General features: G+C 49.6%; 1 protein-coding gene across 3 annotated transcripts in view; it reads left to right on the top strand.

The window, feature by feature from the left end:
- The window catches only part of MAPRE2 (microtubule associated protein RP/EB family member 2), a 187,683-nt gene extending 165,953 nt beyond the window's left edge, over window positions 1–21,730 (top strand). For all 3 annotated transcript variants that reach the window (XM_052660419.1, XM_052660418.1, XM_052660417.1), the window contains 3 exons: window positions 2,485–2,624; window positions 10,680–10,838; window positions 18,721–21,730. In XM_052660419.1, coding sequence (XP_052516379.1) covers window positions 2,485–2,624; window positions 10,680–10,838; window positions 18,721–18,795 — 374 coding nt within the window. In that variant the 3' untranslated portion in view covers window positions 18,796–21,730. The remainder of the gene's footprint in view (window positions 1–2,484; window positions 2,625–10,679; window positions 10,839–18,720) is intronic.
- Window positions 21,731–23,503: the final 1,773 nt, after the last annotated feature.

The raw sequence follows: 23,503 nt of genomic DNA, 5'->3' as shown, positions 1-23,503 counted from the left end.
GAAGGCTCCTCGCAGCTTTGGTGAATCACAAAACAGGCCATCCACTGTCTATACTTGGGAGGGTCTTGTGCATAAGTGAGGTGTCCAGGTAACTAAAGGTGTGCATACTCACACTTCTTCAGTCATACCTAATTTAAGCATTCTGATTTTAGGCATATTAGGCATTTCCCTGTATTTCTAGAAGAAAATTCTTTTTTTTCTCCTTTATAATAGGCATGTATATTAAAGGGTATGTTGCCATTAATGCTTCTTGAGGGTGTGTATGACTTGGCACCTCTCGCTGATGACTTCCGGCACCTGAAGACAGACAGATAGAAATTTTATAGTCTTCCCTGTTTGCTACTTTGTAATTAGGAGATTGGTTGAAACTTGTTGCTGTTAGCTTGCCTGTATAACCCCTTGCCTTTTTCTCACCTCTTGGTCCCAATAAACTGTAAAGTTGGAAATAAAATGTAAAGTTGGGAACCACATAACCAGGTTTTATTTACATGTTCCTGTATTTATTTAAACAGTTCTTCCTTCACCCAATATATGTTCTGCCAAGTATTGTGCTAAGCGCAAAGCTTACAGAGCAGAGAGTGATGAGTTCTTAACCCCCAAGAGCCAGGGGGTGGGGGGACTGCGGTGGAGAATGGGGCCAGTGGCAGCACCTGCACCAGACTGAGCTGTTCAGAGGAAGAGGGTGTGGCTGGGCCTCAGCAGTGGCTCTGAATTTCTAAACCCGCGACGTGTGTAAACTTCATTGCTTACACCTTGTGCCTTCTGTTTTGGCTGCAGAAGCCCTTTTCTATGTCTGTCAAGTTCTAGATAGGGAGAGCCTGTTTTAAGCTGGGCTTCAGGTAGAGGAGGTCTTGCCGGACATCTGTGGGCTTTCAGTTTGGCCGGTTTCTGTCGATATTAGCGATGCTGCTGAATAACTTGGTTCCTGTCTTAATCCCCAGGCTTCCCTGTTGTAAAGGCATATCTTCTCCCGTTATAAGCAACTTACAGGATAACGACTTGACATGTGCCTCTATCTGCTTCTCCAAAAACCTCTCAATGTCTTAGAGTCAGATGATGAAACTTCCCTGGATCAGTTGAGTGTACGGCAAAATGGTGATTTTTTTCTATAGCATTTCTTTAGCAATTTCCTAGCTGTCAGTGTTCTGTAAAGATCTTTAGATCCTTTCTCTCTATTCCCCTCATCCTGGACTAGATTTTTGTTTATTCAGTACATTGTAATACAATTACAGCCATTATTCTTTTTGGTTTGCAAAATGGTCCCAAGTGTGGCTAGTTGGAAGCCCCTTCAGTCTGACCCCTGTCTCCTTGACCTTAATTCTTGAGCACATCCTTGCTCTTTGACATTAGATGTTCCAGGCCCACCCCTGGAGTCAGCCATATCTCAAGAAGCCCTTTTATTGCAGAATAACATTTAGAAGCCAGGACTTGGGAACCAGGAGTGCCCATTGCTACAGAGATATCATGGCTGCGGCTGCTGCTGCTAAGTTGCTTCAGTCGTGTCCGACTCTGTGCAACCCCATAGACGGCAGCCCATCAGGCTCCACCGTCCCTGGAATTCTCCAGGCAAGAACACTGGAGTGGGTTGCCATTTCCTTCTCCAATGAATGAAAGTGAAAAGTGAAAGTGAAGTTGCTCAGTCTTGTCTGACTCTTAGCAACCCCATGGACTGCAGCCTACCAGGCTCCTCCATCCATGGGATTTTCCAGGCAAGAGTACTGGAGTGGGGTGCCATTGCCTTCTCCGGTAATGGCTACTAGAGTCTTTTAATGGCTGAAACTAGGGTATACATTAAAAGAAAAAACAGACATTTGCATCGATATTTCTCCTAAAGTATTACTTTGTTATAGGATCGGTATTAGAAATTCAATTATGGTGATGCTTGGAGCTTATCAGAGAACCTTTTGTTCTTAAAAAAAAAAAGAAAGAAACAAGTTAAAATCCCTTTGTGTCTGCTATTCTCATCTCTGGAGGGAGAAAGGACAACTGCATTAATCTCCTGTCACTTGAGGGAATAACTGCTCAAAGGGTTAAGTTGCCCAGGATTAAGGATTAAGGGTTAAGTTGCTCGCATTTCATCGCGTGCACTCTTCCTCAGCGTGTTTGTGCTACTTCTGTGCTGGGAGGGATGTCCCAGGCGGCACGAGTGGTGAAGAACCCACCTGCCAATGCAGAAGATGTTAGAGTCGAGGGTTCAATCCCTGGGTCAGGAAGATCCCCTGGAGGAGGAAGTGGCAACCCACGCCAGTATTCTTGCCTGGAAAATCCCACGGACAGAGGAGCCTGGGGAGCTACTGTCCATGGGGTCGCACAGAGTCAGACACGACCAGTGCAGCTGACTCCACACACGGTGCTGGGAAAGGGTAGCTGGCAGTTACCTCTTACATGTTTTAGTAAATTCCTTTTGTTATCATAGTTTTGCTGTCAACCGAAAAAGCATTTCTCATGTTGCCAGTGCTCGTAATTTATTCTGGTTACTTTCAGGTGCGGCTAAATCAAGTCCAGCATCTAAACCAGGATCCACACCTTCTCGTCCCTCATCAGCCAAAAGGGCTTCGTCCAGCGGCTCAGCATCCAAATCTGATAAAGACTTAGAAACGCAGGTCATACAGCTTAATGAACAGGTAACTCAGCCTCCCCTGCCCAGTCTGTGGCAGCAGTGACGGGTGTGAGGGCAAAATGAGCAGACCCGTCTGGGCCTGGGAGAGGGGAGGGGAGGGAACCAGTGGCTTCAGTCAAGTCAGAATGAAAGGAACCAGTGGGGCGGATAAAATCAGTGGCCCGTTGTCAATAAAGGATGTTAAGTCACCCATCTCACAGCTGCCTGTTGAGAGAACGGCTTCCCAGGTGGCTCAGTGGTAAAGAATCCACCTGCTAAGCCGGGGATGTGGATTCAATCCTTGGGTCAGGAAGATTCCCTGAAGAAGGAAATGGCAACCCCCTCCAGTATTCTTGCTTGGGAATTCCTATGCACAGAGGATCCTGGCGGGCTACAATTCTATAGGGTCTCAGAGTCAGACACAACTGAGCGACTGCCAACACCAGAAATACATTGAGACAGGAGGACAGATGAGGCGCCCTCAGGTAAATGCAAGCGGGCAGGCTAGCCACCCCCTCATCTGCACCCCACAAACACACACCTCGGTGCTCTTAGGAGCCCCAGGCTAGACCATGGCCACTTTGAGCCAGTCTAGATTGTGTTACAGGCATCAAGGGTTAGTCTCCCTTCCTTCCTCCTTTCTTTCAGCAACTGTCGGTTAAGCCTGTTGGATGTGACCGACACTGTATTTGATGCTGATCGTATAGTGGCAGCAAGACAGAGAACTTCCCTTCCCTCGCTGAACCTACAGACAGACAGACACACACCACCAGCTGGTGCACCAGCAAAAGCCAAACACCGAGCCCTTCCCCAAACAGTGAAAGTACACAGGAGCACTGAAGCCAGGAGTGGGGGCATCAGAAAGGCCACCGGGAATTAGGACTTTTCTTTTTTATCTAATATCCCTGGGATTGCAATAATCTATCTCTGCTGTCTTTGAAATAGTCAGTGTGAAAGCTTACATATGCTTCCTAACCAACAATGGCTAACTTTGCCTAAGTGTATACATAGCTTAAGGGGCTTTCCAGATGGCGCTAGTGGTAAAGAACCCGCCTGCCAACGCAAGAGAGACACTGGTTCAATCCCTCGGTCAGGAAGATCCCATGGAGGAGGGCATGGCAACCCACTCCAGTATTCTTGCCCGGACAATCCCACAGACAGAGGAGCCTGGCAGGCTTCAGTCCGTAGGGTCACAAGTAGTTGGACATGACTGAAGCGACTTAGCACAGCACAGCATACATAGTTTAAAAGTTATGACGTACATCAAACTCTCACTGAGGGCACCCAAAGCCAGTGCTCTCTAATCGTCTGGAGATGTGGGATTGGGAGGGACGTGGTGGGGGGAGGGTGGGGACACATGGATGCCTGTGGCTGATTCATGTTGATGTAGGACAAAAATCATCACAGTACTGTAAAGTATATCCTCCAATTTAAAGAAAGAAAGAAAAAAAAAAAATAACTTACTCCAATCGCAAACTTCAAAACAAAAAAGTAATATGACAACTGGGAGCTCAGGACCCCGTGTAGAAAACACCCATCCTCGCCCTGAGTTGGGAGGAGAGTCTTTTATCCCGGCTACCCCGACCCCTGGGCTTCCCTGGTTGTTCAGCTGGTAAAGAATCTGCCTGCAATGCTGGAGACCCTGGTTTGATTCCTGGGTGGGGAAGAGCCCCTGGAGAAGGGATAGGCTACCCACTCCAGTATTCTAGCCTGGAGAAGCGCCATGGACAGAGAAGCCTGGTGGGCTACAGTTCATGGGATCGCAAAAGTTGGACACGACTGAGCGACTAAGCATGTAAGCACACCCCCACCGCTGGGACTGGAACCTTTATTCCAGGTCCTCAGGCTGTTCCCAGCCACTCACTGGGCCAATCCTGGTGATTAATCTGATTCTTGATGAGCCAGCAAGAGTCTGGAAACAGTTTTTGAGATAATTGTATATTTGCAAACAAGGATCTGGTTAAACAGCCAGCAGTTGCCTAACAAGGGTGTTTCTTTACAATTCTGAACACTTTAATGAAAAAGGTAAAACCTTAAGTCATCCGGTGGGTAGGACTTTGGTTTCAAAAGTGTGGAAAGTTCTAATTACCTGCTGATTCTCAGTTTGAGCCCTTACACAATGTCTCTAATGAGTTCTTCCAGGATAGGAGGTGGTTAGGCCAGCACTAATTAGCCTGGGGCCACGTGCCTGAGGCTCTACCGAAGAGGGTCAGGCATGGGTCTGTAATACCTTGGGTTTATACCCCTTTCTCCTTCAGTTCAGTTCAGTCACTCAGTTGTGTCCGACTTTCTGCGACCCCATGAATCGCAGCACGCCAGGCCTCCCTGTCCATCACCGACTCCCGGAGTTCAGTCAAATTCATGTCCATCGAATTGGTGATGCCATCCAGCCATCTCATCCTGGGTCGTCCCCTTCTCCTCCTGCCCCCAATCCCTCCCAGCATCAGAGTCTTTTCCAATGAGTCAACTCTTTGCATGAGGTGGCCAAAGTACTGGAGTTTCAGCTTTAGCGTCATTCCTTCCAAAGAACACCCAGGACTGATCTCCAGAATGGACTGGTTGGATCTCCTTGCAGTCCAAGGGACCCTCAAGAGTCTTCTCCAACACCACAGTTCAAAAGCATCAATTCTTCAGCGCTCAGCTTTCTTCACAGTCCAACTCTCACATCCATCCATGACCACTGGAAAAACCATAGCCTTGACTAGATGGACCTTTGTTGGCAAAGTAATGTCTCTGCTTTTGAATATGCTGTCTAGGTTGGTCATAACTTTCCTTCCAAGGAGTAAGCGTCTTTTAATTTCATGGCTGCAATCACCATCTGCAGTGATTTTGGAGCCCCAAAATATAAAGTCAGCCACTGTTTCCCCATCTATTTCCCATGAAGTGATGGGACCAGATGCCATGATCTTCGTTTTCTGAATGTTGAGCTTTAAGCCAACTTTTTTCACTCTCCTCTTTCACTTTCATCAAGAGGCTTTTTAGTTTCTCTTCACTTTCTGCCATAAGGGTGTTGTCATCTGCATATCTGAGGTGATTGATATTTCTCCCGGCAATCTTGATTCCAGCTTGTGCTTCTTCCAAGCCAGCATTTCACATGATGTACTCTGCATAGAAGTTAAATAAGCAGGGTGACAATATACAGCTTTGATTAACTCCTTTTCCTATTTGGAACCACTCTGTTGTTCCATGTCCAGTTCTAACTCTTGCTTCCTGACCTGCATATAGGTTTCTTAAGATGTAGGTCAGGTGGTCCGGTATTCCCATCTCTTTCAGAATTTTCCACAGTTTATTGTGGTCCACACAGTCAAAGGCTTTGGCATAGTCAATAAAGCAGAAATAGATGTTTTTCTGGAACTCCCTTGCTTTTTCCATGATCCAGCAGATGTTGGCAATTTGATTTCTGGTTCCTCTGCCTTTTTTAAAACCAGCTTGAACATCAGGGAGTTCATGGTTCACGTATTGCTGAAGCCTGGCTTGCAGAATTTTGAGCATTACTTTACTAGCATGTGAGATGAGTGCAGTTGTGTGGTAGTTTGAGCATTCTTTGGCGTTGCCTTTCTTTGGGATTGGAATGAAAACCGACCTTGTCCAATCCTGTGGCCACTGCTGAGTTTTCCAAATTTGCTGGCATATTGAGTGCAGCACTTTCACAGCATCATCTTTCAGGATTTGAAATAGCTCAACTGGAATTCCATTGCCTCCACTAGCTTTGTTCGCAGTGATGCTTCCTAAGGCCCACTTGACTTCACATTCCAGGATGTCTGGCTCTAGGTGAGTGATCATACCATCGCGATTATCTGGGTCGTGAAGATCTTTATTGTACAGTTCTTCTGTGTATTCTTGCCACCTCTTCTTAATATCTTCTGCTTCTGTTAGGTCATACCATTTCTGTCCTTTATTGAGCCCATCTTTGCATGAACTGTTCCCTTGGTATCTCTAATTTTCTTGAAGAGATCTCTAGTCTTTCCCATTCTGTTGTTTTCCTCTATTTCTTTGCATTGATCACTGAGGTAGGCTTTCTGATCTCTCCTTGCTATTCTTTGGAACTCTGCATTCAGACGCTTATATCTTTCCTTTTCTCCTTTGCTTTTTGCTTCTCTTCTTTTCACAGCTATTTGTAAGGCCTCCCCAGACAGCCATTTTGCTTTTTTGCATTTCTTTTCCATGGGGATGGTCTTGATTCCTATCTCCTGTACAATGTCACGAACCTCTGTTCATAGTTCATCAGGCACTCTGTCAGATCTAGTCCCTTAAATCTATTTCTCAGGTCCACTGTATAATCATAAGGGATTTGATTTAGGTCATACCTGAATGGTCTAGTGGTTTTTCCCACTTTCTTCAATTTAAGTCTGAATTTGGCAATAAGGAGTTCATGATCTGAGCCACAGTCAGCTCCCGGTCTTGTTTTTGCTGACTGTATAGAGCTTCTCCATCTTTGACTGCAAAGAATATAATCAGTCTGATTTTGATGTTGACCATCTGGTGATGTCCATGTGTAGAGTCTTATCTTGTGTTGTTGGAAGATGGTGTTTGCTATGACCAGTGCGTTCTCTTGGCAAAACTCTAGTAGCCTTTACCCTGCTTCATTCCGTATTCCAAGGCCAAATTTGCCTGTTACCCCAGGTGTTTCTTGACTTCCTACTTTTGCATTCCAGTCCCCTATAATGAAAAGGACATCTTTTTTGGGTGTTAGTTCTAAAAGGTCTTGTAGGTCTTCATAGAACCGTTCAACCTTTCTCCTTAGAAACTCAGATTCTCTTAATAGCTTTGTTATCTCATGGTTCTTCATCATCATCTACCTCTACCACACCTAGGTTCCCAACCCTCTAACCCAAAGTAGAACCGCCTGGAAACCTTGGATCCTACCTGCCCCTCTGGCTGTACAGCCCGCGTCTACCAGCCCCACTTCCTCTCCTGGGGCTGGTTCTAGGCTCCCAAGAGCTCACCCAGAGCCCCAGAGCCCTGAGGGCCCATGCTCTCTGCAGTGCTTCAGCTAAACCATGCATGCTCAGTCACTAAGTTGTGTCTAGCTCTTTTGCAACTCCGTAGACTACAGGCCACCAGCCTCCTCTGTCCATGGGATTTCCCAAGCAAGAATACTGGAGTGGGTAGCCATTTCCTACTCTGGGGGATCTTCCTGACCCAGAGATCAAACCCACATCTCCTGCATTGGCAGGTGGATTCTTCACCACTGAGCCACCAGGGAAACTAAACTGTCCTATTCATAAGACCACTCTCAAGAAGACGGAACAGAGAGAAGTACGTTTCAGTGGTCTTCCTCCCCCTGGTTGTAATTCCTCCATTCAAAGGCCTCACCCCCGGGCTGCCCCCAGTGCCCACACGTGGAGGAGCATTGTGCCCGTACCTCCATCTGTCCCTGTACCTCCGTCTGTCCCCCGGTGGGAAGGTTGGATACCTCCTACCTTGTGAGCCTTCATTCACCAACTGCTTACTGAGCACCTCCTCCAGCTGTACTTCCAAGGCTGTGTTAGTGCTCCCTCCATTTTCTGTCCCCAAAGCCTACAAGGTGCCCCCGTGAAGCTGGTGGGGAGCCTCACACAGGCATCACTGTGTTGGAACTGAGGACAGGAAGACAAGGAAGGGCCCAGTGACAGTGCCCAAGCCAAAGAGTGAATAGCAGTGGTAATAGACAAGGTGACAAGTGCCTTGGACTTTAAGAATTCTCACATTTTTGGTCTCGTGCCTTGATGCAGGCAGTCTCCCATGACATGCTCTGCAGGCACCACTGTGCCAGACAGTGTCAGTGGTAGAAATGAATCAGAGCAGGAAAAGACACGACTGAAATAATCAGGGGCTGTGGGGTGGGGTCCCTACCATGCTTGGGGACCGCGGGGCGAGGAGAATGGGCCTGGTTAGCCCTCGCAGACCCTGTCTGTGGCTCAGACAGGAAGGCTGGGCAGATCTGCAGTGTGTGGACACCAGGGTGGTGGAGAATCAGGAGAAGAGAACTTGACTCTCCTCCAGGCTGCACCCCTAGCGTTTGCCCCTGTACCGTTCAGGCTCCTGCTCTGACACATGGGAGTGGGACTGTGAAAATGGGGTCCCCTTCTCCAATTGATCTTTCACCGGGTAATTTAGCTCCTGTTGTTTTTACCAAGAAATGTTTATAGCTGCACATATTACCTGATACACCTGGAATAGCCGCACAGGCCAACCTGGGCTGGGTTTTCTACTGAGCCTCAGCTCTTGGTTCACTGCACAGACCACACCAGGGAAGAGGCAGACGAGCCTGTGGTTTCCATGGGATACAGGCTTCCAGAGACCTTTCTTGCCTGGTCCAGGGAAGGGGACCTGGCAGTCAGCAGATTCCTGAACTCCACAGACCCGTCCACTGACACCAGTGCAGGCTTGAGATGGACCTGTGGTCACGTCTGGGGAGGAGGATGCCAAAGTCAAGAGGGTTTTCTTTTTTTCCCTGGAATTTAGGCAACTGGGTTACCTTCAGTTTTTACGAATGTCCATGGACAGAGGAGCCTGGCGGGCTACAGTCCATGGGCTCATAAAGAATCGGACGCAACTGAGCACAAGCCACAATGCCATAGTATTATCAGAAAGAAGAGTTATGGTCAGAAGCTGGTGATCCTCCATTGCCTTTTTGTTTTTCGTTATTTATTTATTTGGCTGCACTGGGTGTTCGTTGCCGCATGCAGGATCTTTAGTTGCAGCATTTAAACTCTTAGTTGCAGCATTTAAACTCTTAGTTGCAGCCTGTGCAATCTAGTTCCCTGACCAGGGATTGAACTCTGACCCCCTGCATTGGGAGCATGGAGTGTTAGCCACTGGACCCACCAGGGAAGTCCCTCCTCCTCTGCTTTGTGAGCAGCTGCATGAGGGCATCAGTGGGGTTAACTCTGAGGAAGACCCCTACCCTTGAGTCTTGCTGGATGGATTCAGGTTTGCCAAGTGCGTGAGGAGAGGGCCACTGCATGTGCTGAATATCTGTTTGAATGAATCAGTAACTCCAGACAGCTAAATAGCACATGCAAAGGCCTGGCGTTACTAGAAACAGAGAGAGTTTCCACTCCAAGTATTATCTTTGGAAACCTGTTAAGGGTGATTTTTCATATACTGAGAGAGAGGTTACACCTGAGGAGGACCGTGAAAGACCTAGTTTACTTCTACAGATGTTCTTTGCACAAATGTATAACTGCTCAAAGGGTTTTAAAAAAATTGAGGGATTCTCCAAGAATAGGAAGGGGTGATGGTTTGGGCCTGTGTGCGGTTGCTGGCCCTGCAGCCTGGAATTTGAGACCAGGTCTGTCTACACGCCCTTCCAGGTTTCTTCAGCCCAGGTGATGGCTCTGTCGGACTCAGCCTTATAACTTGCCCCCTTCCCTTTACCACTGTGAGAAGCTGGGAGGCCCCTGAACCAGCACCAAGGGAGGAAAAAGGAAATGGGGACTGTTCTGCTGAGGGAATGGGGCTTCCTCACTGTCACCTTTCCTGTGATGAGCTCGAAGCGAGACCTAGAGGGACCGAGGCAGCTCCCCTCAGCCTGCTCTCTCACCCAGCTTCCCTGTGCAGCCAAGCCCCTGGCTCCCCGTAGAAGCGTTTGTCCAGTTTGGGTAAGGAACTGGGGCTCCAAAGCTGAGGGCAGCTCTCCATGCAAGTGACGTGAAGAAAGAAAGGGGGGTCCACAGCCACCCTCTGCTGCTGCCCCCTTCCCGTGCCCTCTCATCCCCCTTCCCTGTAAAGGACCAATGAGTTGGGGGGGACAGTGTGCCCCAGCCCATGTCAGTGGGAAAGGAAAGCTGACTCGGAGCCCAGGTGGAACTGTCTCCTGTCGAAGGATCCCCAGGCCTGAGGTTATTATAAATGCTTAGCTGACAGGAGCGACAGACGTGCTGCCGCAGTTGGGTTCCCGGCCCCAGGCTCGGGCTCCGAAAGCAGCCTCGTCTCCCTCCCCGGACTTGCCCACCCGTTATTGTGGCACATCTGTCATTTCTGCACGTCTGTCTGTTCACGTCTCGCATCCTTATACGCAGGCAGGCGTGGTCACATATTTCTTAATGCTGTATTTTTTGAGGGTTTTCTTTTCCACCTTCCCCACCCTCGCCAGGTACATTCGTTAAAACTTGCCCTCGAAGGCGTGGAAAAAGAAAGGGATTTCTACTTCGGAAAGTTGAGAGAGATTGAGCTCCTGTGCCAGGAACACGGGCAGGAAAACGACGATCTCGTGCAGCGACTAATGGAAGTCCTCTACGCTTCGGACGAACACGTGAGTGTGAGCAGAGCGCGGATGCTCGTGGTCTAGAGTGAGGCTCTTGGTCACGGTGCAGTGATGGCTGTACCTTCAGAGACTGCCCCGGGGGCTCAGTGAGCTCGGCCAGGGCCCACGATGTTCCCAGAGGGTTCAGCACGACCCTCACCCGCTGACCCTGCCGAGGGGACTTGCATGCCTAAATCCCAGAAGAGAGGAGTGGACATCACCAGTCGCGGGGGGCAGAGCCGAGGGGCCCTGGGCTGAGAGAAACAGGCTTGTGCAGCCTCAAGTGGTTTTCAGCTCCCTGAGCAAATGAGCAGTAAGAGTGTGTGTGGAGATTCTTCCTTCTTCATGATGGAGCAGGGCGTGGTGAAAGGAAACAGTAATGTCGATGCTCTTCCCATCCCCATCAGCCCCACGGCCGTCTGGTTTTGCCTTCCTGGCTGGTTGTCTTGGTTACTCATCACCAGCACAGAGTAGCATCGTGGGACGGCCTTCTGTGGGCAGATACTCCTGGATGGCCTCCTTCGCGGGGAGGCCCAGGGTTGTTCCCCATGAGTGAATGTGAGGGGGACCCGCGCAGTGGCTCCATCTGGAGGGATGGGAAGCAGGCGTGCGAAGCACCAGAGGAGCGGGAGTCTTGGAAACAAGGCAGGGAAGGGGCAGGATGAACGACAGAGCCCAGGGCTGGTCACCCCACGCCCTCCTCCACAGGGTGAGAGAAGCCCCCCAGCAGCGGGACTGGGAGCCCAGTGGGGCTTCGCCTTCTGGAGGGTGGTGCCGTGGACGGGAGGGGAGCCAGGCCCTCCGGGGCGGTGTGGACGGCAGGGGAGCTGGGCCCCCTGGGTGCCGTGGACGACAGGGGAGCCAGGCGGGTGGTAGGGGTCCTTCTGCCAGTGTCTCTGCACCACCCAGAGCAGCGTTTCCGTGACGTTCTGTGTGTACAGACTGCTTTGTCATCTGTCAGGCACTAGATGAATTGTGGTTATTGTCTTCACAAGCTTGTCTGAGGCAGAACCTGATGAGGTCTGTGTGGTTCCGTGAGCCAGAGTGAACCGTGCTGCTGCCATCCAGGGTGGTGCCCGCTCACGGGAGCAGGGCATCTTGCAGGATGGAACCTCCTACCACGCTGCCAGCAGGAGGGAAAGCCTTCTGCTCCTAACCTCCAGCCAGATCTTGTCCCAGGAAGGAGTCCTTGTGTAAGAGCACCAACAAGCAAACTCCAAACAAAGGGTTGGTCGGGCCTCCCGACTTCCTGGCTAATGACGTGAGGGCTGGCCGTGGGCAAGCGCTCTTGGCTCGGGGGAGAGAGTTCAGGGGTGTCTTCCTCCATGACTACACACTCAGCTTCTGTTTGACCGTTTCTACCACCACCACCCCCCCAGCACACACACCAGCACCAGCTTGCTGAGGTCTGGCTTCAGCGAGCCATTCTGCAGAGTATAGGCAATGAACACACACCCTGCCTCCCCACAAAGAAGTAATATTTCAGCACATCATCAGTCACTGGGACTAACGGGTTTATTAGCAGGGCCTTTCCACAGACTCTTGGGATGGGATATGAGGGGGAGGAGCCTACATGTGTCAGCTCCTTTAATTCTCCAGAGAATTAAGTAGATGCGGGTGTTATCCCATTTTACGGATGAGAGAAAGTAAGGCGGCAGAGAAATTAAAGAACATGCCCAAGTGAATAAGCACCATCATTTGCTTTTGAACTCAAGCGCTGGGTTCATGCCCTCCCTTCTGCAAGCCTGAGCCACCTTTTAAACGGGGAATATTTTAGATAGGAACGCCTTTTAAATAGGAACAGTTGTGATAGCTGACACTGCACATTTAGCACGTGCTACATACTACATTGGTGTTCTAAATACACTTCTCACCACGTCCTTTTTCGTCGTGTGAGTACTATTACTTACCTCTGCATCGCAGATATAAAATTACTTGTCCAGCGATCCACCCTTAATATGCTCCATCACTACCCAGGTTTCTCTAACTCAAAGCCCCAAAATCTTAAGGATTGTGTTCCCACTTCTCAGTATATTGGGTGCCATGGGCAAGGGCAAAAGTAAAGGCAGCACCACGTAGGAAAACTACAGGAGAGACTTTGTCTAATTGACAGTATTGAGTTGCCCGTGTTCTGTATGTGAAGCAGGAATTAGTTGAAGTCCTCCCTGGGTTTTCTCAGACAACTCCCATCATCTCATTTTGTTGTTTGGCACCTTCAAAAGTATCATTCTGGCCGCTGGGCTTCCTGTTAATTCAGCATCCATCGAGAACGTCCGTTTTCTTCCGGCTGGCAGCATCGCCAGACCCACCTTTGTTGTTCTGGCTGAGACGATGGCTGATGTCGTCAGAGAGAAAGAAACATGGTCGGGAGGAGAGAGAGACGGTGGCCTTGCTGCCGGGTGTGTGCTGGGGAGCATCTGAAGTCCAGGAAGAGATTTAGAAGCAGTAACCAGGCCGCTGGAATCTAGAAGATAGACAACACAAACTGAGTGTGTGGGTGACCGGAGCAAAACCTTCAAACCCAGTTGCTGCCTTCATGTTTCGCATTCCAGGATAACTTCTCATGCAACTCGGGGTCTGGACAGCTCCAAAAGAAACACTTCGGGCTATGCTGAGTTTTCCATAGAGGATCAGCAGCAATATGCCAGGTGTCCTTGTTTAAAATGTAACAGGATCCATTTTTTTAAAAAACTTGGTTTCTATATAGAAAGATGGGGGTGACTGCTGTGTGCCCGGACACTGCAGGGTATCTTCCTTACTGCACACACGTGTACACATGACACTTCCTAGTAGCCGACGGTGAGGGGCTCAGGAGTGGTCATCCTGCTCTGCTCCCTGCTTGTCTTCCTAGAGGTTCACAGAACCATCCTAGACACCCGAGACCCACCAAGGTTTGCCTCCCTCCCTGAGCATAACGGATCCTGTTTCTGTGGCCGCCTCCCAGCTTATCCAGGCTCTACCATTAAGGGAGTGGGCCTTTAAAAAGCATCCACTTGGGCTTCCCTGGTTGCTCACTGGTAAAGAAATCCACCTGTCAATGCAGTTGACGTGGGTTCGACCCCTGATCTGGGAAGACCCCGCATGTCTCAGAGCAACTAAGCCTGTGCATCGCAACTGTTGAGCCTATGCTCTAGAGCTCCTGCTCCACAGCGAGAGAAGTCGCCGCTACGAGCAGCCGGTGCACCTCACCTAGGGAGCCTGCGCATAGCAGCCAAGTCCCAGTGCAGCCAGAAACAAAATTGAAAAAAAAAAAAAAGCTTCCACCCTTGCCCAGGAAAGGTGTCAGTTGGGGAACAATGTGCTCAGCAACTTCAGACGCAGTTGCTGCCTTAATATTTCTCATTCCAGGATAACTTCTCATGCAACTCTGGGTCTGGACAGCTCCAAAAGAAGCATTTCAGGCTATGCTGAGTGTTCTATAGAGCATCCACTGGAATGTGCCAGGTGTCCTTGCTTAGAACGTGACAGTATGCTGCACCCGCCCCGAAAGCTCTAGAAGCCTCCTTCTCCCCACTCTGTGCTTCACCCTGACAGTGCGTCCTGTTTTCAGGCCATTCGCACACTTCAGTCCTGGCTGGACATGCAGCCATGATGCATATGGTGTTCGGGAAAAAATGCCAGCACTTCATTCCTGTCGCCGCTGGCCTGACTCGTGTGCACCTCCGAGAGGCGGAGGTTTCTGGTTGCCTCCCTCCTGGAAGTGGGAGAGGTGCTGAGGAATCTGAGGCCGCGCTGAGGGTCTGCTCGGCAGCTAACCACAGACGGACCCTGCGTCGGCACTGCAGACGGAGAGGTCTCCTCCCTCAGTCTTTATTTCCCCTTGGCTGGCCTTTGACTCATATTCAGCCGATCCTAGAATAGCATGTTTGGAAGATTTAGACATGCAGATGAGTTTGGAGTGTAGAAGTCAACAGAGTTCACTTTGTAGTCGTAGAAACCTCAGGGAAGTTTCCAGAGCAGATGGCCAGCTCGCTGTCCAGTTCCTGTCTTGATTCTCATCGTCTTTAATACTTGGCTTGGGGCCACAGGTGTCGGCTTAGGCCTTGGGTAGCTGCTGCCCTGCGCTTCCGTCAGCAGGGTCACCTGCTCATACAGAGGCGCGTGTTTCCTGCGGTCCTGTCCCGGAAGCCACTTTGGGTGGAACGGCTTAAGTTACCTCCCCAGCTCCACCCACGTCTTTTGGATTCAGCCTGCATTTCTGTCACTGGACGCAGCATTGGGTATATAGAAGGCAGACACCACCCCTGCCTTCGCAGAGCTTGCCGCCCTGGCGAGAGCAAGAGAACACGGACACCACCGACTGGAATATGTCAGGCTGTGATAAATGCGGTAATGGAGACATAAATAAACTTGTGTGGGGCGCACATAAAGACAGCCTGGAGGGACAGGCTGGGACTTCACAGAGAAGATGACATTTGTGTTGGATGTTGAAAGATGACAAGGAATGTGACCGGTTGCAGAGCTCAGGACGGGGGAGTGTTTTTTTCTGCAGAAGAAACAGCACTAACAAAGCAGAGGAAAGAACAGCCGGATGTGAACAGCCGGATGTGCCGGTGTAGCAGTGGCGGATGAGCCTCTATCTAGGAAGGTGGGCGGCGCCCCCGCTCTCCCGCCCGCAGTAGCCCAGAGCCCCCTCCAGGGCTGACTTGTGGCTTGCTTCTCCTTCTGCTGATCATTGAAAGAATAAGGAACTCCAAAGCAGCCACTGACAGCTAATCATTTAGGAAGCAGTGATGGACTGACATGCAAATATTAGGCTTAATTAAGCAGGTGGCACCCCAGTGCTTGAGTCATGTATTTGACCTTGGTTTCGCCTGGCCGCCTCCTCGCCTGTGCATTTGAGTTCCTCCCTCTTGCGTGGGGCAGAAGAGAAAAATCATCTCTGAGTGTGAGCGCCTCCATGGCACAGCGGGCTGGGAGCTCCCCATGGTGACGTGTGACGGGTGTGTCCTGCCAGGCCTTCAGGGCACCTTCATTTGCACCCCAGGCATTAGCAATGCTTTGGTAGCGCAGGACGTTTGCTCTTTACACCCGCATTACCCAGTAAGAAGAGTGCTCTGGGGTCCGAGGCTCCTGCCGATGAGATGTGTGACCTCACAGGGGCACCCCGTGAGTGAGGGGCTGCCCTCGGCCAGCTGGAGACCCGAGGCCTAGGCTGGGACACCTACCCTTGCTCAGCAAGTGTGGAAAGCAGGCCTGGGGAGGGGCCTAACCCAGTGGGTGGGTTTCTGGGCCCACCACTGGTGTGACAGGCCCACAGTTCCTTGAATCCACCTCTTCTGACTTCCAGTCCGGGATTAAATCCTTCATCCCACAGTTGAGGGATTAAATCTGTCATCCCACACTTGACTCCCAGTCCTGGTGTGAGCAGACAGAATTTTCTGTAAATTGTCAAATAGAGCCTCATTTCTGTGATCTTCCCACCAACTGCCTAACACTCACAAAAACTGTGTAAGAAAGGCACACTTGAAACCAGCTGAAGTCCGGGTGATGTGATGTGGAAGCAGCTAACTCTTTAAAGTTAGGGTGATGAATCAAACAAGGTCTCTAACCCCTGGGGGACTCAGAGGCTCAGAGTCCAGCTGGAGACGTCGGGTAGAGTCAGCTTGAGTCTGCAAGTCAGCCTTGTAGCCAGACAGTGGAGCACAGAGATACACACACAGAGACACCCAGAGAGCTCCAGTGTGCGCCCTGATGGAAGCATGAGTCATGGATGTGAAGCTCAGAGGAGTGACCCATTCTGGGGTGGAGGCAGTAGGAGAGGCGTGGGGAGGAATGTGCGGCAGAGCAGACATGGGGCCCCCTGGTGCACCACCCCCGGTCAGCTCCCGGGAGCAGGGCTTCCCTTCTTTGCTCCCAGACTGGAGGCAGCCAGTGGCTCCTCCTCCCTGTCTGATCCCAGCAGGGGTGCTCTTCTGCTCCCGGGAGGGTGGGAGGGCGCCTCTATCTGTGAGGCCCTAACTCTGTGCAGAGCAGGGGAGTACAGAGGCATAAGGAGGATGCTTCGGGGCCAGCCTGGGGAGGAACTGGCAGAGCCTGGAGTAAAGGAGGGCTCGGGGCTCTGAGGTCAAAGGACACGATGGTTAAGGGATTAAGGAGTGAGGGGTCCCGAAGGACAGCAGATGTGGGCAGAGAGGAGGATTGAGGTCTTCATGCTTCAGAGGTGGAGCCGTGTTGGGTGTGATGGTAGGTGTGGTGTAGGGAGACCAAATATTTCATGTGCATCTTGATCCCAGTCCAGCCAGGGGTGGTGCTAGATTTGAATCTATGTCTTCAGTATGGCATCATTTTCTCCTCCTGTTGTAGAAAAGATTACTTTTTAAAAAATCTTTTTTACTTCTAAAATATATTCCAATGAGTTTTCTCCTTCCAAGAAAAAAATAATCACAGCTCACACTTCTGTGCTAAACACTGTTCTAGGCATTTTACCTATGTTCACTCAGAGCCCTCTGTCGAATTCAGTGACTCCATTGATTTACTGATCAATGACACCCATTGAAAACTCTGTTAAATGGGCACTTTGGGTCTGTTGCCCATTTTACAGAGGAGAAAACCAAGGCACCCAGCCGTTAAGTCACCTGAAGTCACTCAGCTTGTAAATAATGGATCTGGGATATGAACTCCAGGTCCACGCTTATAACCTTGATGTTAATGCTGCCTCTCAGAAAATAAGTGGCACGTGACCTTGGCTGATAGTCTGGGTCATCTGTTGTGGCACCTTATCTGATGTCCTCCTCCTGACACATGTGCGGTCTGACAGATGGATGAGGCCTTGTCCCACCTTCTGAAGCCTCAGGATCCACAAGGCTCAAGATAAGCAAGATTCCAAATCAAAGTTTTACAACCAAGGCATAAGCAAAATGTTGCAGGAAGAAGGAAGGAGAATCCTGGCTCTGGGGTCTGGGGACGTGACCCTGCTGTATTCGAGTTGGATCTTGAGAGAGATGTCCTGGGCTAAAGGGAATAGGGCTAGACAGGAAAGAAGTGTGCAAAGTGTGAGAACACGAGTGTGTCTGTGTCCCAGTGGGTGCTCCTGACTGCATTGCAAGGGGTTGTGCATTCTGGAGGCAGCAGTTGGTCCTGTTTATCAGTAACAAAGAGCTGACTATTATTTGAGAGGTGAAAAAATTAAAAGATTTACAGGTATGATTGACCAAGGTTGCTATTCCCCCGAGTTGGTGTTCACAATGTATTTCCCTGGGTTAAAGGCAAGTAGTAAATAGGTCCTTTGGAACCAAGTAGAGGAACACTTCAGCCATCAAAAGTAAGCAAAAAACGCCTCACGTACCCAAAATAGATAGCCAGAAGGAGCTCAACTCCTGCGCTCCCTTCATGGAGAGACCGCCTGGCTGGGGGCATCCTGGAACCGTGCCTGTCACCCTTTTCTTTACCTAACCACTCTTGACAACCTGCTTCTCCACATCAGAGGAGTAACAGGTGATAACAAAGGGTCTGCTTCAAGCAGACACGCTACCAGGTGAGGAGATAGGAAGCCCTCGGTCACCCTCGGGGTCCTGGGGCTCAGTGCCCTGACACAGCAGGCTCACCCCTGGTTATCATAACACTCCCGGGTCCTTTGGTTTACTGTCTTACGGAGGGTGGGAAAGTATGTCATACACTGTGAGGCTGTGCTTCCAAAGTGGATAGAAGGAAAATGTGCCACACAAAGCCTGCTGGCTGTGTTCTAGAAGGATCCGATCTTTGAAGGGGCGGGGGATGGGAAGGCGTCCCTCTGTGTGCCTCGGCTCCCAGGAGCAGGGAGGCTCTGCGTGGCTCGCGCCATGGAGACGCCCTGCCGCGCAGTCACTGCGGGGCCGGGGACACGGCGGGGCCGGCCGTGAGCTCCATCGGTTGAAACCTACCCCTGGCCCCTCTCCCCCGCCTCCCACAGGAGGGCCACCCAGAGGAGCCGGAAGCAGAGGAGCAAGTCCACGAACAGCAGCCCCAGCAGCAGGAAGAGTACTGAACCGTCCCGGCAGCTCTCCACACTTCCGTTTTGGTGGGAACTTCTCTTCCAGAGAATTGGAACACGTGTGGCCTCAAGCTCATCAGAAACCAGTTGTTCCCAGTCTGCTGTTACATCATCGCGCCAGCGCCCACGCCAGCACCGCCCTCGGTTCCCATTTCCTTTGCCAAGACACACTAGCAGCGGCCATGGGTGGCCTCCCCAAGACATCCCGGGGGCCACACACCTTCAACTTCCCCACTTGGCTGCTTGAGATTGGTTCTGCTCTTTGCATTTCTTTCCAGAACAACTTCTCCCCAACCCTACCACCACCACCACCATTCCCTTTTTATCCTGGTGTGAAACAATGGTAATTTGATATATGGTATTTATATTGGCATTTCTCAACCCAGTGTCACTAGATGTCACACACATTTGTGGTGCTTTGATGTTTGCAAGTCTAACCTCTGTGAACATAAATTTGGTCAAATAATAAATTGGAACAAAGGGAAAGAGAGAACTTGATATGAAAGCCATATGACAGTGACTTGTTTCATGGGGAAAAACACAGTCAGTTTCTCCCTCCACTCACAAACAAAAGGGAAGAAAAAAGGAATCAAAACTAGGACTTCAGGGCCTAGCAGTGTTCATCCATCCGCATGTTAGACAACCACACAGTATGTTGTTAGTTTTGAAAGACATTCACTCAAGGAGAACACCATCTCAACTTGGCCCTCCAACCGCTTGCCCCTCCCCCCTGCCCCCACCCAGGTTCTCATGCTGTTTTCTTTCTCAGGGTCCTCTTTGGTGGGCAGCCACTCTCCCCAAAAGCTGTCATCGGGTGTCTGCAGTCAGAGGGGTCTGCACAGGCACAGGTCCTTCCTGCCTCTTCGTGTGGGTTTTAGCCCCAACCCTGTCATCCACGCTAGGGGGTTCCTCCTAAAGAATGACTTCAGGGTGTGCAGCCCTGGGCATGCCACACACTTGCTGGAAGGCCTGGAGTGACGACCTTATGATAGGAGTGCAAGCCCAAGGGAGAACCCTGCTTCTGAAGTCTGGTGTTGACACTGGAAAGACAGCACAGAAAAATCTGACTCCCAATGCCTTCTGGAATAAGGAATTCCCCCTCTTCAGTACAATGGCCCTCCTCGTCATTGACCTTCACTAAACCATGGCAATTCATAAATAGAGGAAACCTGAATGAATTAAAAGCATTCCTTATTTTTTTTAAACTAATATTTGCACATTTTCTTAGTATCTTTCCAAATCTTTGCCTCCCCCCACCCCCCCCGAACCACCCCTTTGAAAGATGGTTGGATCATTCATTTCACTTTGTTTCTAACTTTAGATTTTCTTTCACGTGTTATTTGACTTAGCAGGTGCAACGAAAAACAAACAAGTATGCCCCCCCCACTTTCCTCTTAACTGAAAAAGCTTCAAATAAATTTCTGAATTATGTCTCATAAAGCTTTGACATTTCTTTATTAACTGATGAAATATGAATTCTAAATTCTAGCCTTGAAGCTTTCCACCAAAAGGAGTCTTCTCAGATCTTTGGTGGCAGAGTGGTATTTATCGAGTTACACGTGAAAAGGATTGCTTGTATTTTTGAGGTTGTTACAGGACACTGCAGAAGTGGACAGCTGTTCCGTGGGGCTTGGTTTCCGTTTCTTCTCTCTCCTGCTTGCTCTGCGCCTCGGCGACAGCTCGTTTCTCCCAGGCTGGAATCCGGCCTGGCTCTCTGCGGTGACGTCCTCCCACACCTGGTCGCAGGGCGTGGTCGTGCTATACTCAGCATCTTGCTTCACGGCATGTCCCCTCCCAAGCCTGTCGCACTCGCTGAGTTTCCTTCTTTTTAAACAGCTCTGGTGAAGAGGCACAATAAGTAGTTCCGTGCAGGTGACACTTCAGTGGTTCCCGGCCAGTTCTTTGCTTGCCCTGGACACGTCGGTACACCCAGTGCCAGGCAAGGCAGGACCCACGCTCCCATCATGAGGGTGTGACTACTGGGTAGTGTGCTTAAGCCTCACCAGTGACCCTCAGCCACTCTGTTCCTCCCTAGACCCCCGACTTTCTTGGCTGTTAACATACTGGCCAGATACCTGGCAAAGATAACTTTCGCCAGTCATCCTATTCCCGCTTCCTTCCTGGTGTCTTGGGGCAGACTCTTGGTTTATTTAGAGAGGAGCTATATACTTCCCTTTCTGTCTCCATCTGGGGCGTCTTCCACCGCACGGGACATCACTGGTGCCTCGGGGAATCTTTGACAGCTAAGTTTCTCCGTCCTCTTTGGCTGTACCCCAGCCTCTAGTGCAGCTCACCTCTCATTTCCCAGGACTGCTCCTTTCTCCCTGATGACTGTACCCTATCATTCATCTCAGCAGCTAGCGTGGGCTTTCCTCCATGTCCCCCACCCTCGTCATACATCCTCATGCTGGGCTGAGAAGCATCCGCTGGACGTGGGTCTTAGTGTCCCTTTCACACCCGCCACAGCTGATTATAGTATGTCCGCCGCTCATATCAGGTAGGAAGTGATTGAAGCAGGGGGTAAAGAGAAAACAGCAGAAAAGCAGAAAAAAGACAAAAGACACACCCCGAGAGAAGTAAACTCCAGAAGGGAACCAGGAACTCCTCCCTTCCCTGGTGAGTATTTCCATTATTCCGTTAAGGTTTAATATGCATTCAGATTACTTTTACTAAATAGTACACCATAAAGCTTTTGTTATATATTAAATGTAAACTGAAAGGAATGTAAACAAATGTATTGTTAATTATAAATATAGATAAGTAATGACATAATAGATGAAAAGGTCTTATTCAGATGTATCACATTCATTTTACATTACCCATCTATTGTCGCATGGTAGAATAGTTTTTTGTCTCTGAATATGTGAATAACTTGACTTGCGTTTATCTTTTTACATATTTAATAAAAAAAAAGTATATGTTAAAATCAGCCTGGTTCCATAGAGTCTTAAATTTTTATGCCATAGGTTTCCTTTTGAGTGAGCATGTTTATACTAAAAGGTTCTTTATGTAAATTTCACACAAAGTCCACGTGGTTTACATGGGGAGGGGGTGGCTTGTTTTTATTGATGGCAAATGTTTTAGCAGGAATTACAGGTTAATATTTAAATCAAATGTAGCAGCTATACCACCGTTTTAAAATTCTACAATTAAAAAAAAAAACAGGCTTTTCTGGTGGCTTAGATGGTAAAGAATCTGCCTGCAATGTGGGAGACCTGGGTTCAATCCCTGGGTTGGGAAGATCCCCTGGAGGAGAGCATGGCAACCCACTCCAGTTTGCTTGCTTGGAGAATCCCCATGGACAGAGGAGCCTGGCAGGCTACAGTCCATGGGGTCTCAAAGAGTTGGGACACGACTGAGCGACTTTCACTAAGAATTTAGGAAACGTTCCACTTGCAAGCCAACGAAGTCTTCGCTCCCATCTCAACAACACAGGGGCTGAGCAAAAGCAGGTAGATGTTTTGAAGTAAAGCTTTGTGGTAAAATGACCTGCAGTTGGCAAAAGCTATTTGATTGAGTGTATTTCCTCCAGTTTGCTGACTCTCACAGTGATAATTGACAGACATAAATGGAATACACACCTTGCAGGAATAACTGAAGAAATGTGTTTATTCAAACTGGCCAGGTGCCCCCCTGGACACCCTGTAGAACAGCTGACTGTCTGTAGAAGACTTTGCCCAGGAGCCTGCAGATTACTGGAGTTCATCCCAAAGCATGCCAGCCTTCCTGAACCTGCTTTCAAGCACCACCTAGAGGCCAGTTTTGTGTCTGTACTGCCCTTGGCAACTCTTTCCCATTCATTTGCCTTCAGGTCCTTGAAGCAGGAAAATCACCGAGCCATCACCACTGCTCTCCACTCACACATTACTCCACAGGGTACTTCCGTGATGGAAGTCTGAGCCATAGTTACCTGGGTTGGGAAATGGGTTTTGTCTGTGTTCAGTCACTCAGTTGTGTCTAATGCTATGGACAAGTAACCTGCCAGGCTCCTCTGTCCGTGGGATTTTTCAGGAAAGAATACTGTAGTGGGTTGCCATTTCCTCCTCCAAGGGATCTTCCTGACCCCAGGAATTGAACCCATGTCTCCTGCCTTGCAGGCGGCTTTACCCACAGAGTCAAGCACATGCTTAGAGCACGTGTGAAAAGTGAAAGTGAAAGTCGCTCAGTCATGTCCAGCTCTGCGACCTCATGGACTATACAGTCCATGGAATTCTCCAGGCCAGGATACTGGAGTGGGTAGCCTTTCCCTTCTCCAGGGGATCTTCCCAACCCAGGGATCCAACCCAGGTCTCCCTCATTGCAGGCAGGATTCTTTACCAGCTGAGCCACCAGGGAATATTTGCTCCATTTTATTAAATCTGAGATCATGGATAAAAATTTGAGGTGTTCCTACTTGGTATGATGGGTAAGCCAGTGAGTCCAGAGGGAAGGGAAAAGAGTTAATGCACTCCACTAAGTTCGAGTTACAAGATGCTGGTTCTCTAAAATTAAACACACCTTCACGTCTGGCCTTTCATTCTTCCTCTGAATGGCTAGAACAGAGCCACCATGACTGTTGACGCTGCTATTACAAATAAATATTCACTGAGCCAACTTCTCAGCACTGACAGTATCACCAAACAGTACCAAGTGTAAGAACACCTTCTCCCTGGATGTCTAACAGCTCCTGTCTGGCTAAACTAGGAACTCATGAGAGACTATT

This window comes from Budorcas taxicolor, chromosome 22 (assembly GCF_023091745.1).
Source record: "Budorcas taxicolor isolate Tak-1 chromosome 22, Takin1.1, whole genome shotgun sequence".
NCBI lineage: Eukaryota > Metazoa > Chordata > Mammalia > Artiodactyla > Bovidae > Budorcas > Budorcas taxicolor.
Note: the sequence above shows the minus strand (reverse complement) of the source record. Positions and strands in the feature narration are given on the sequence as shown.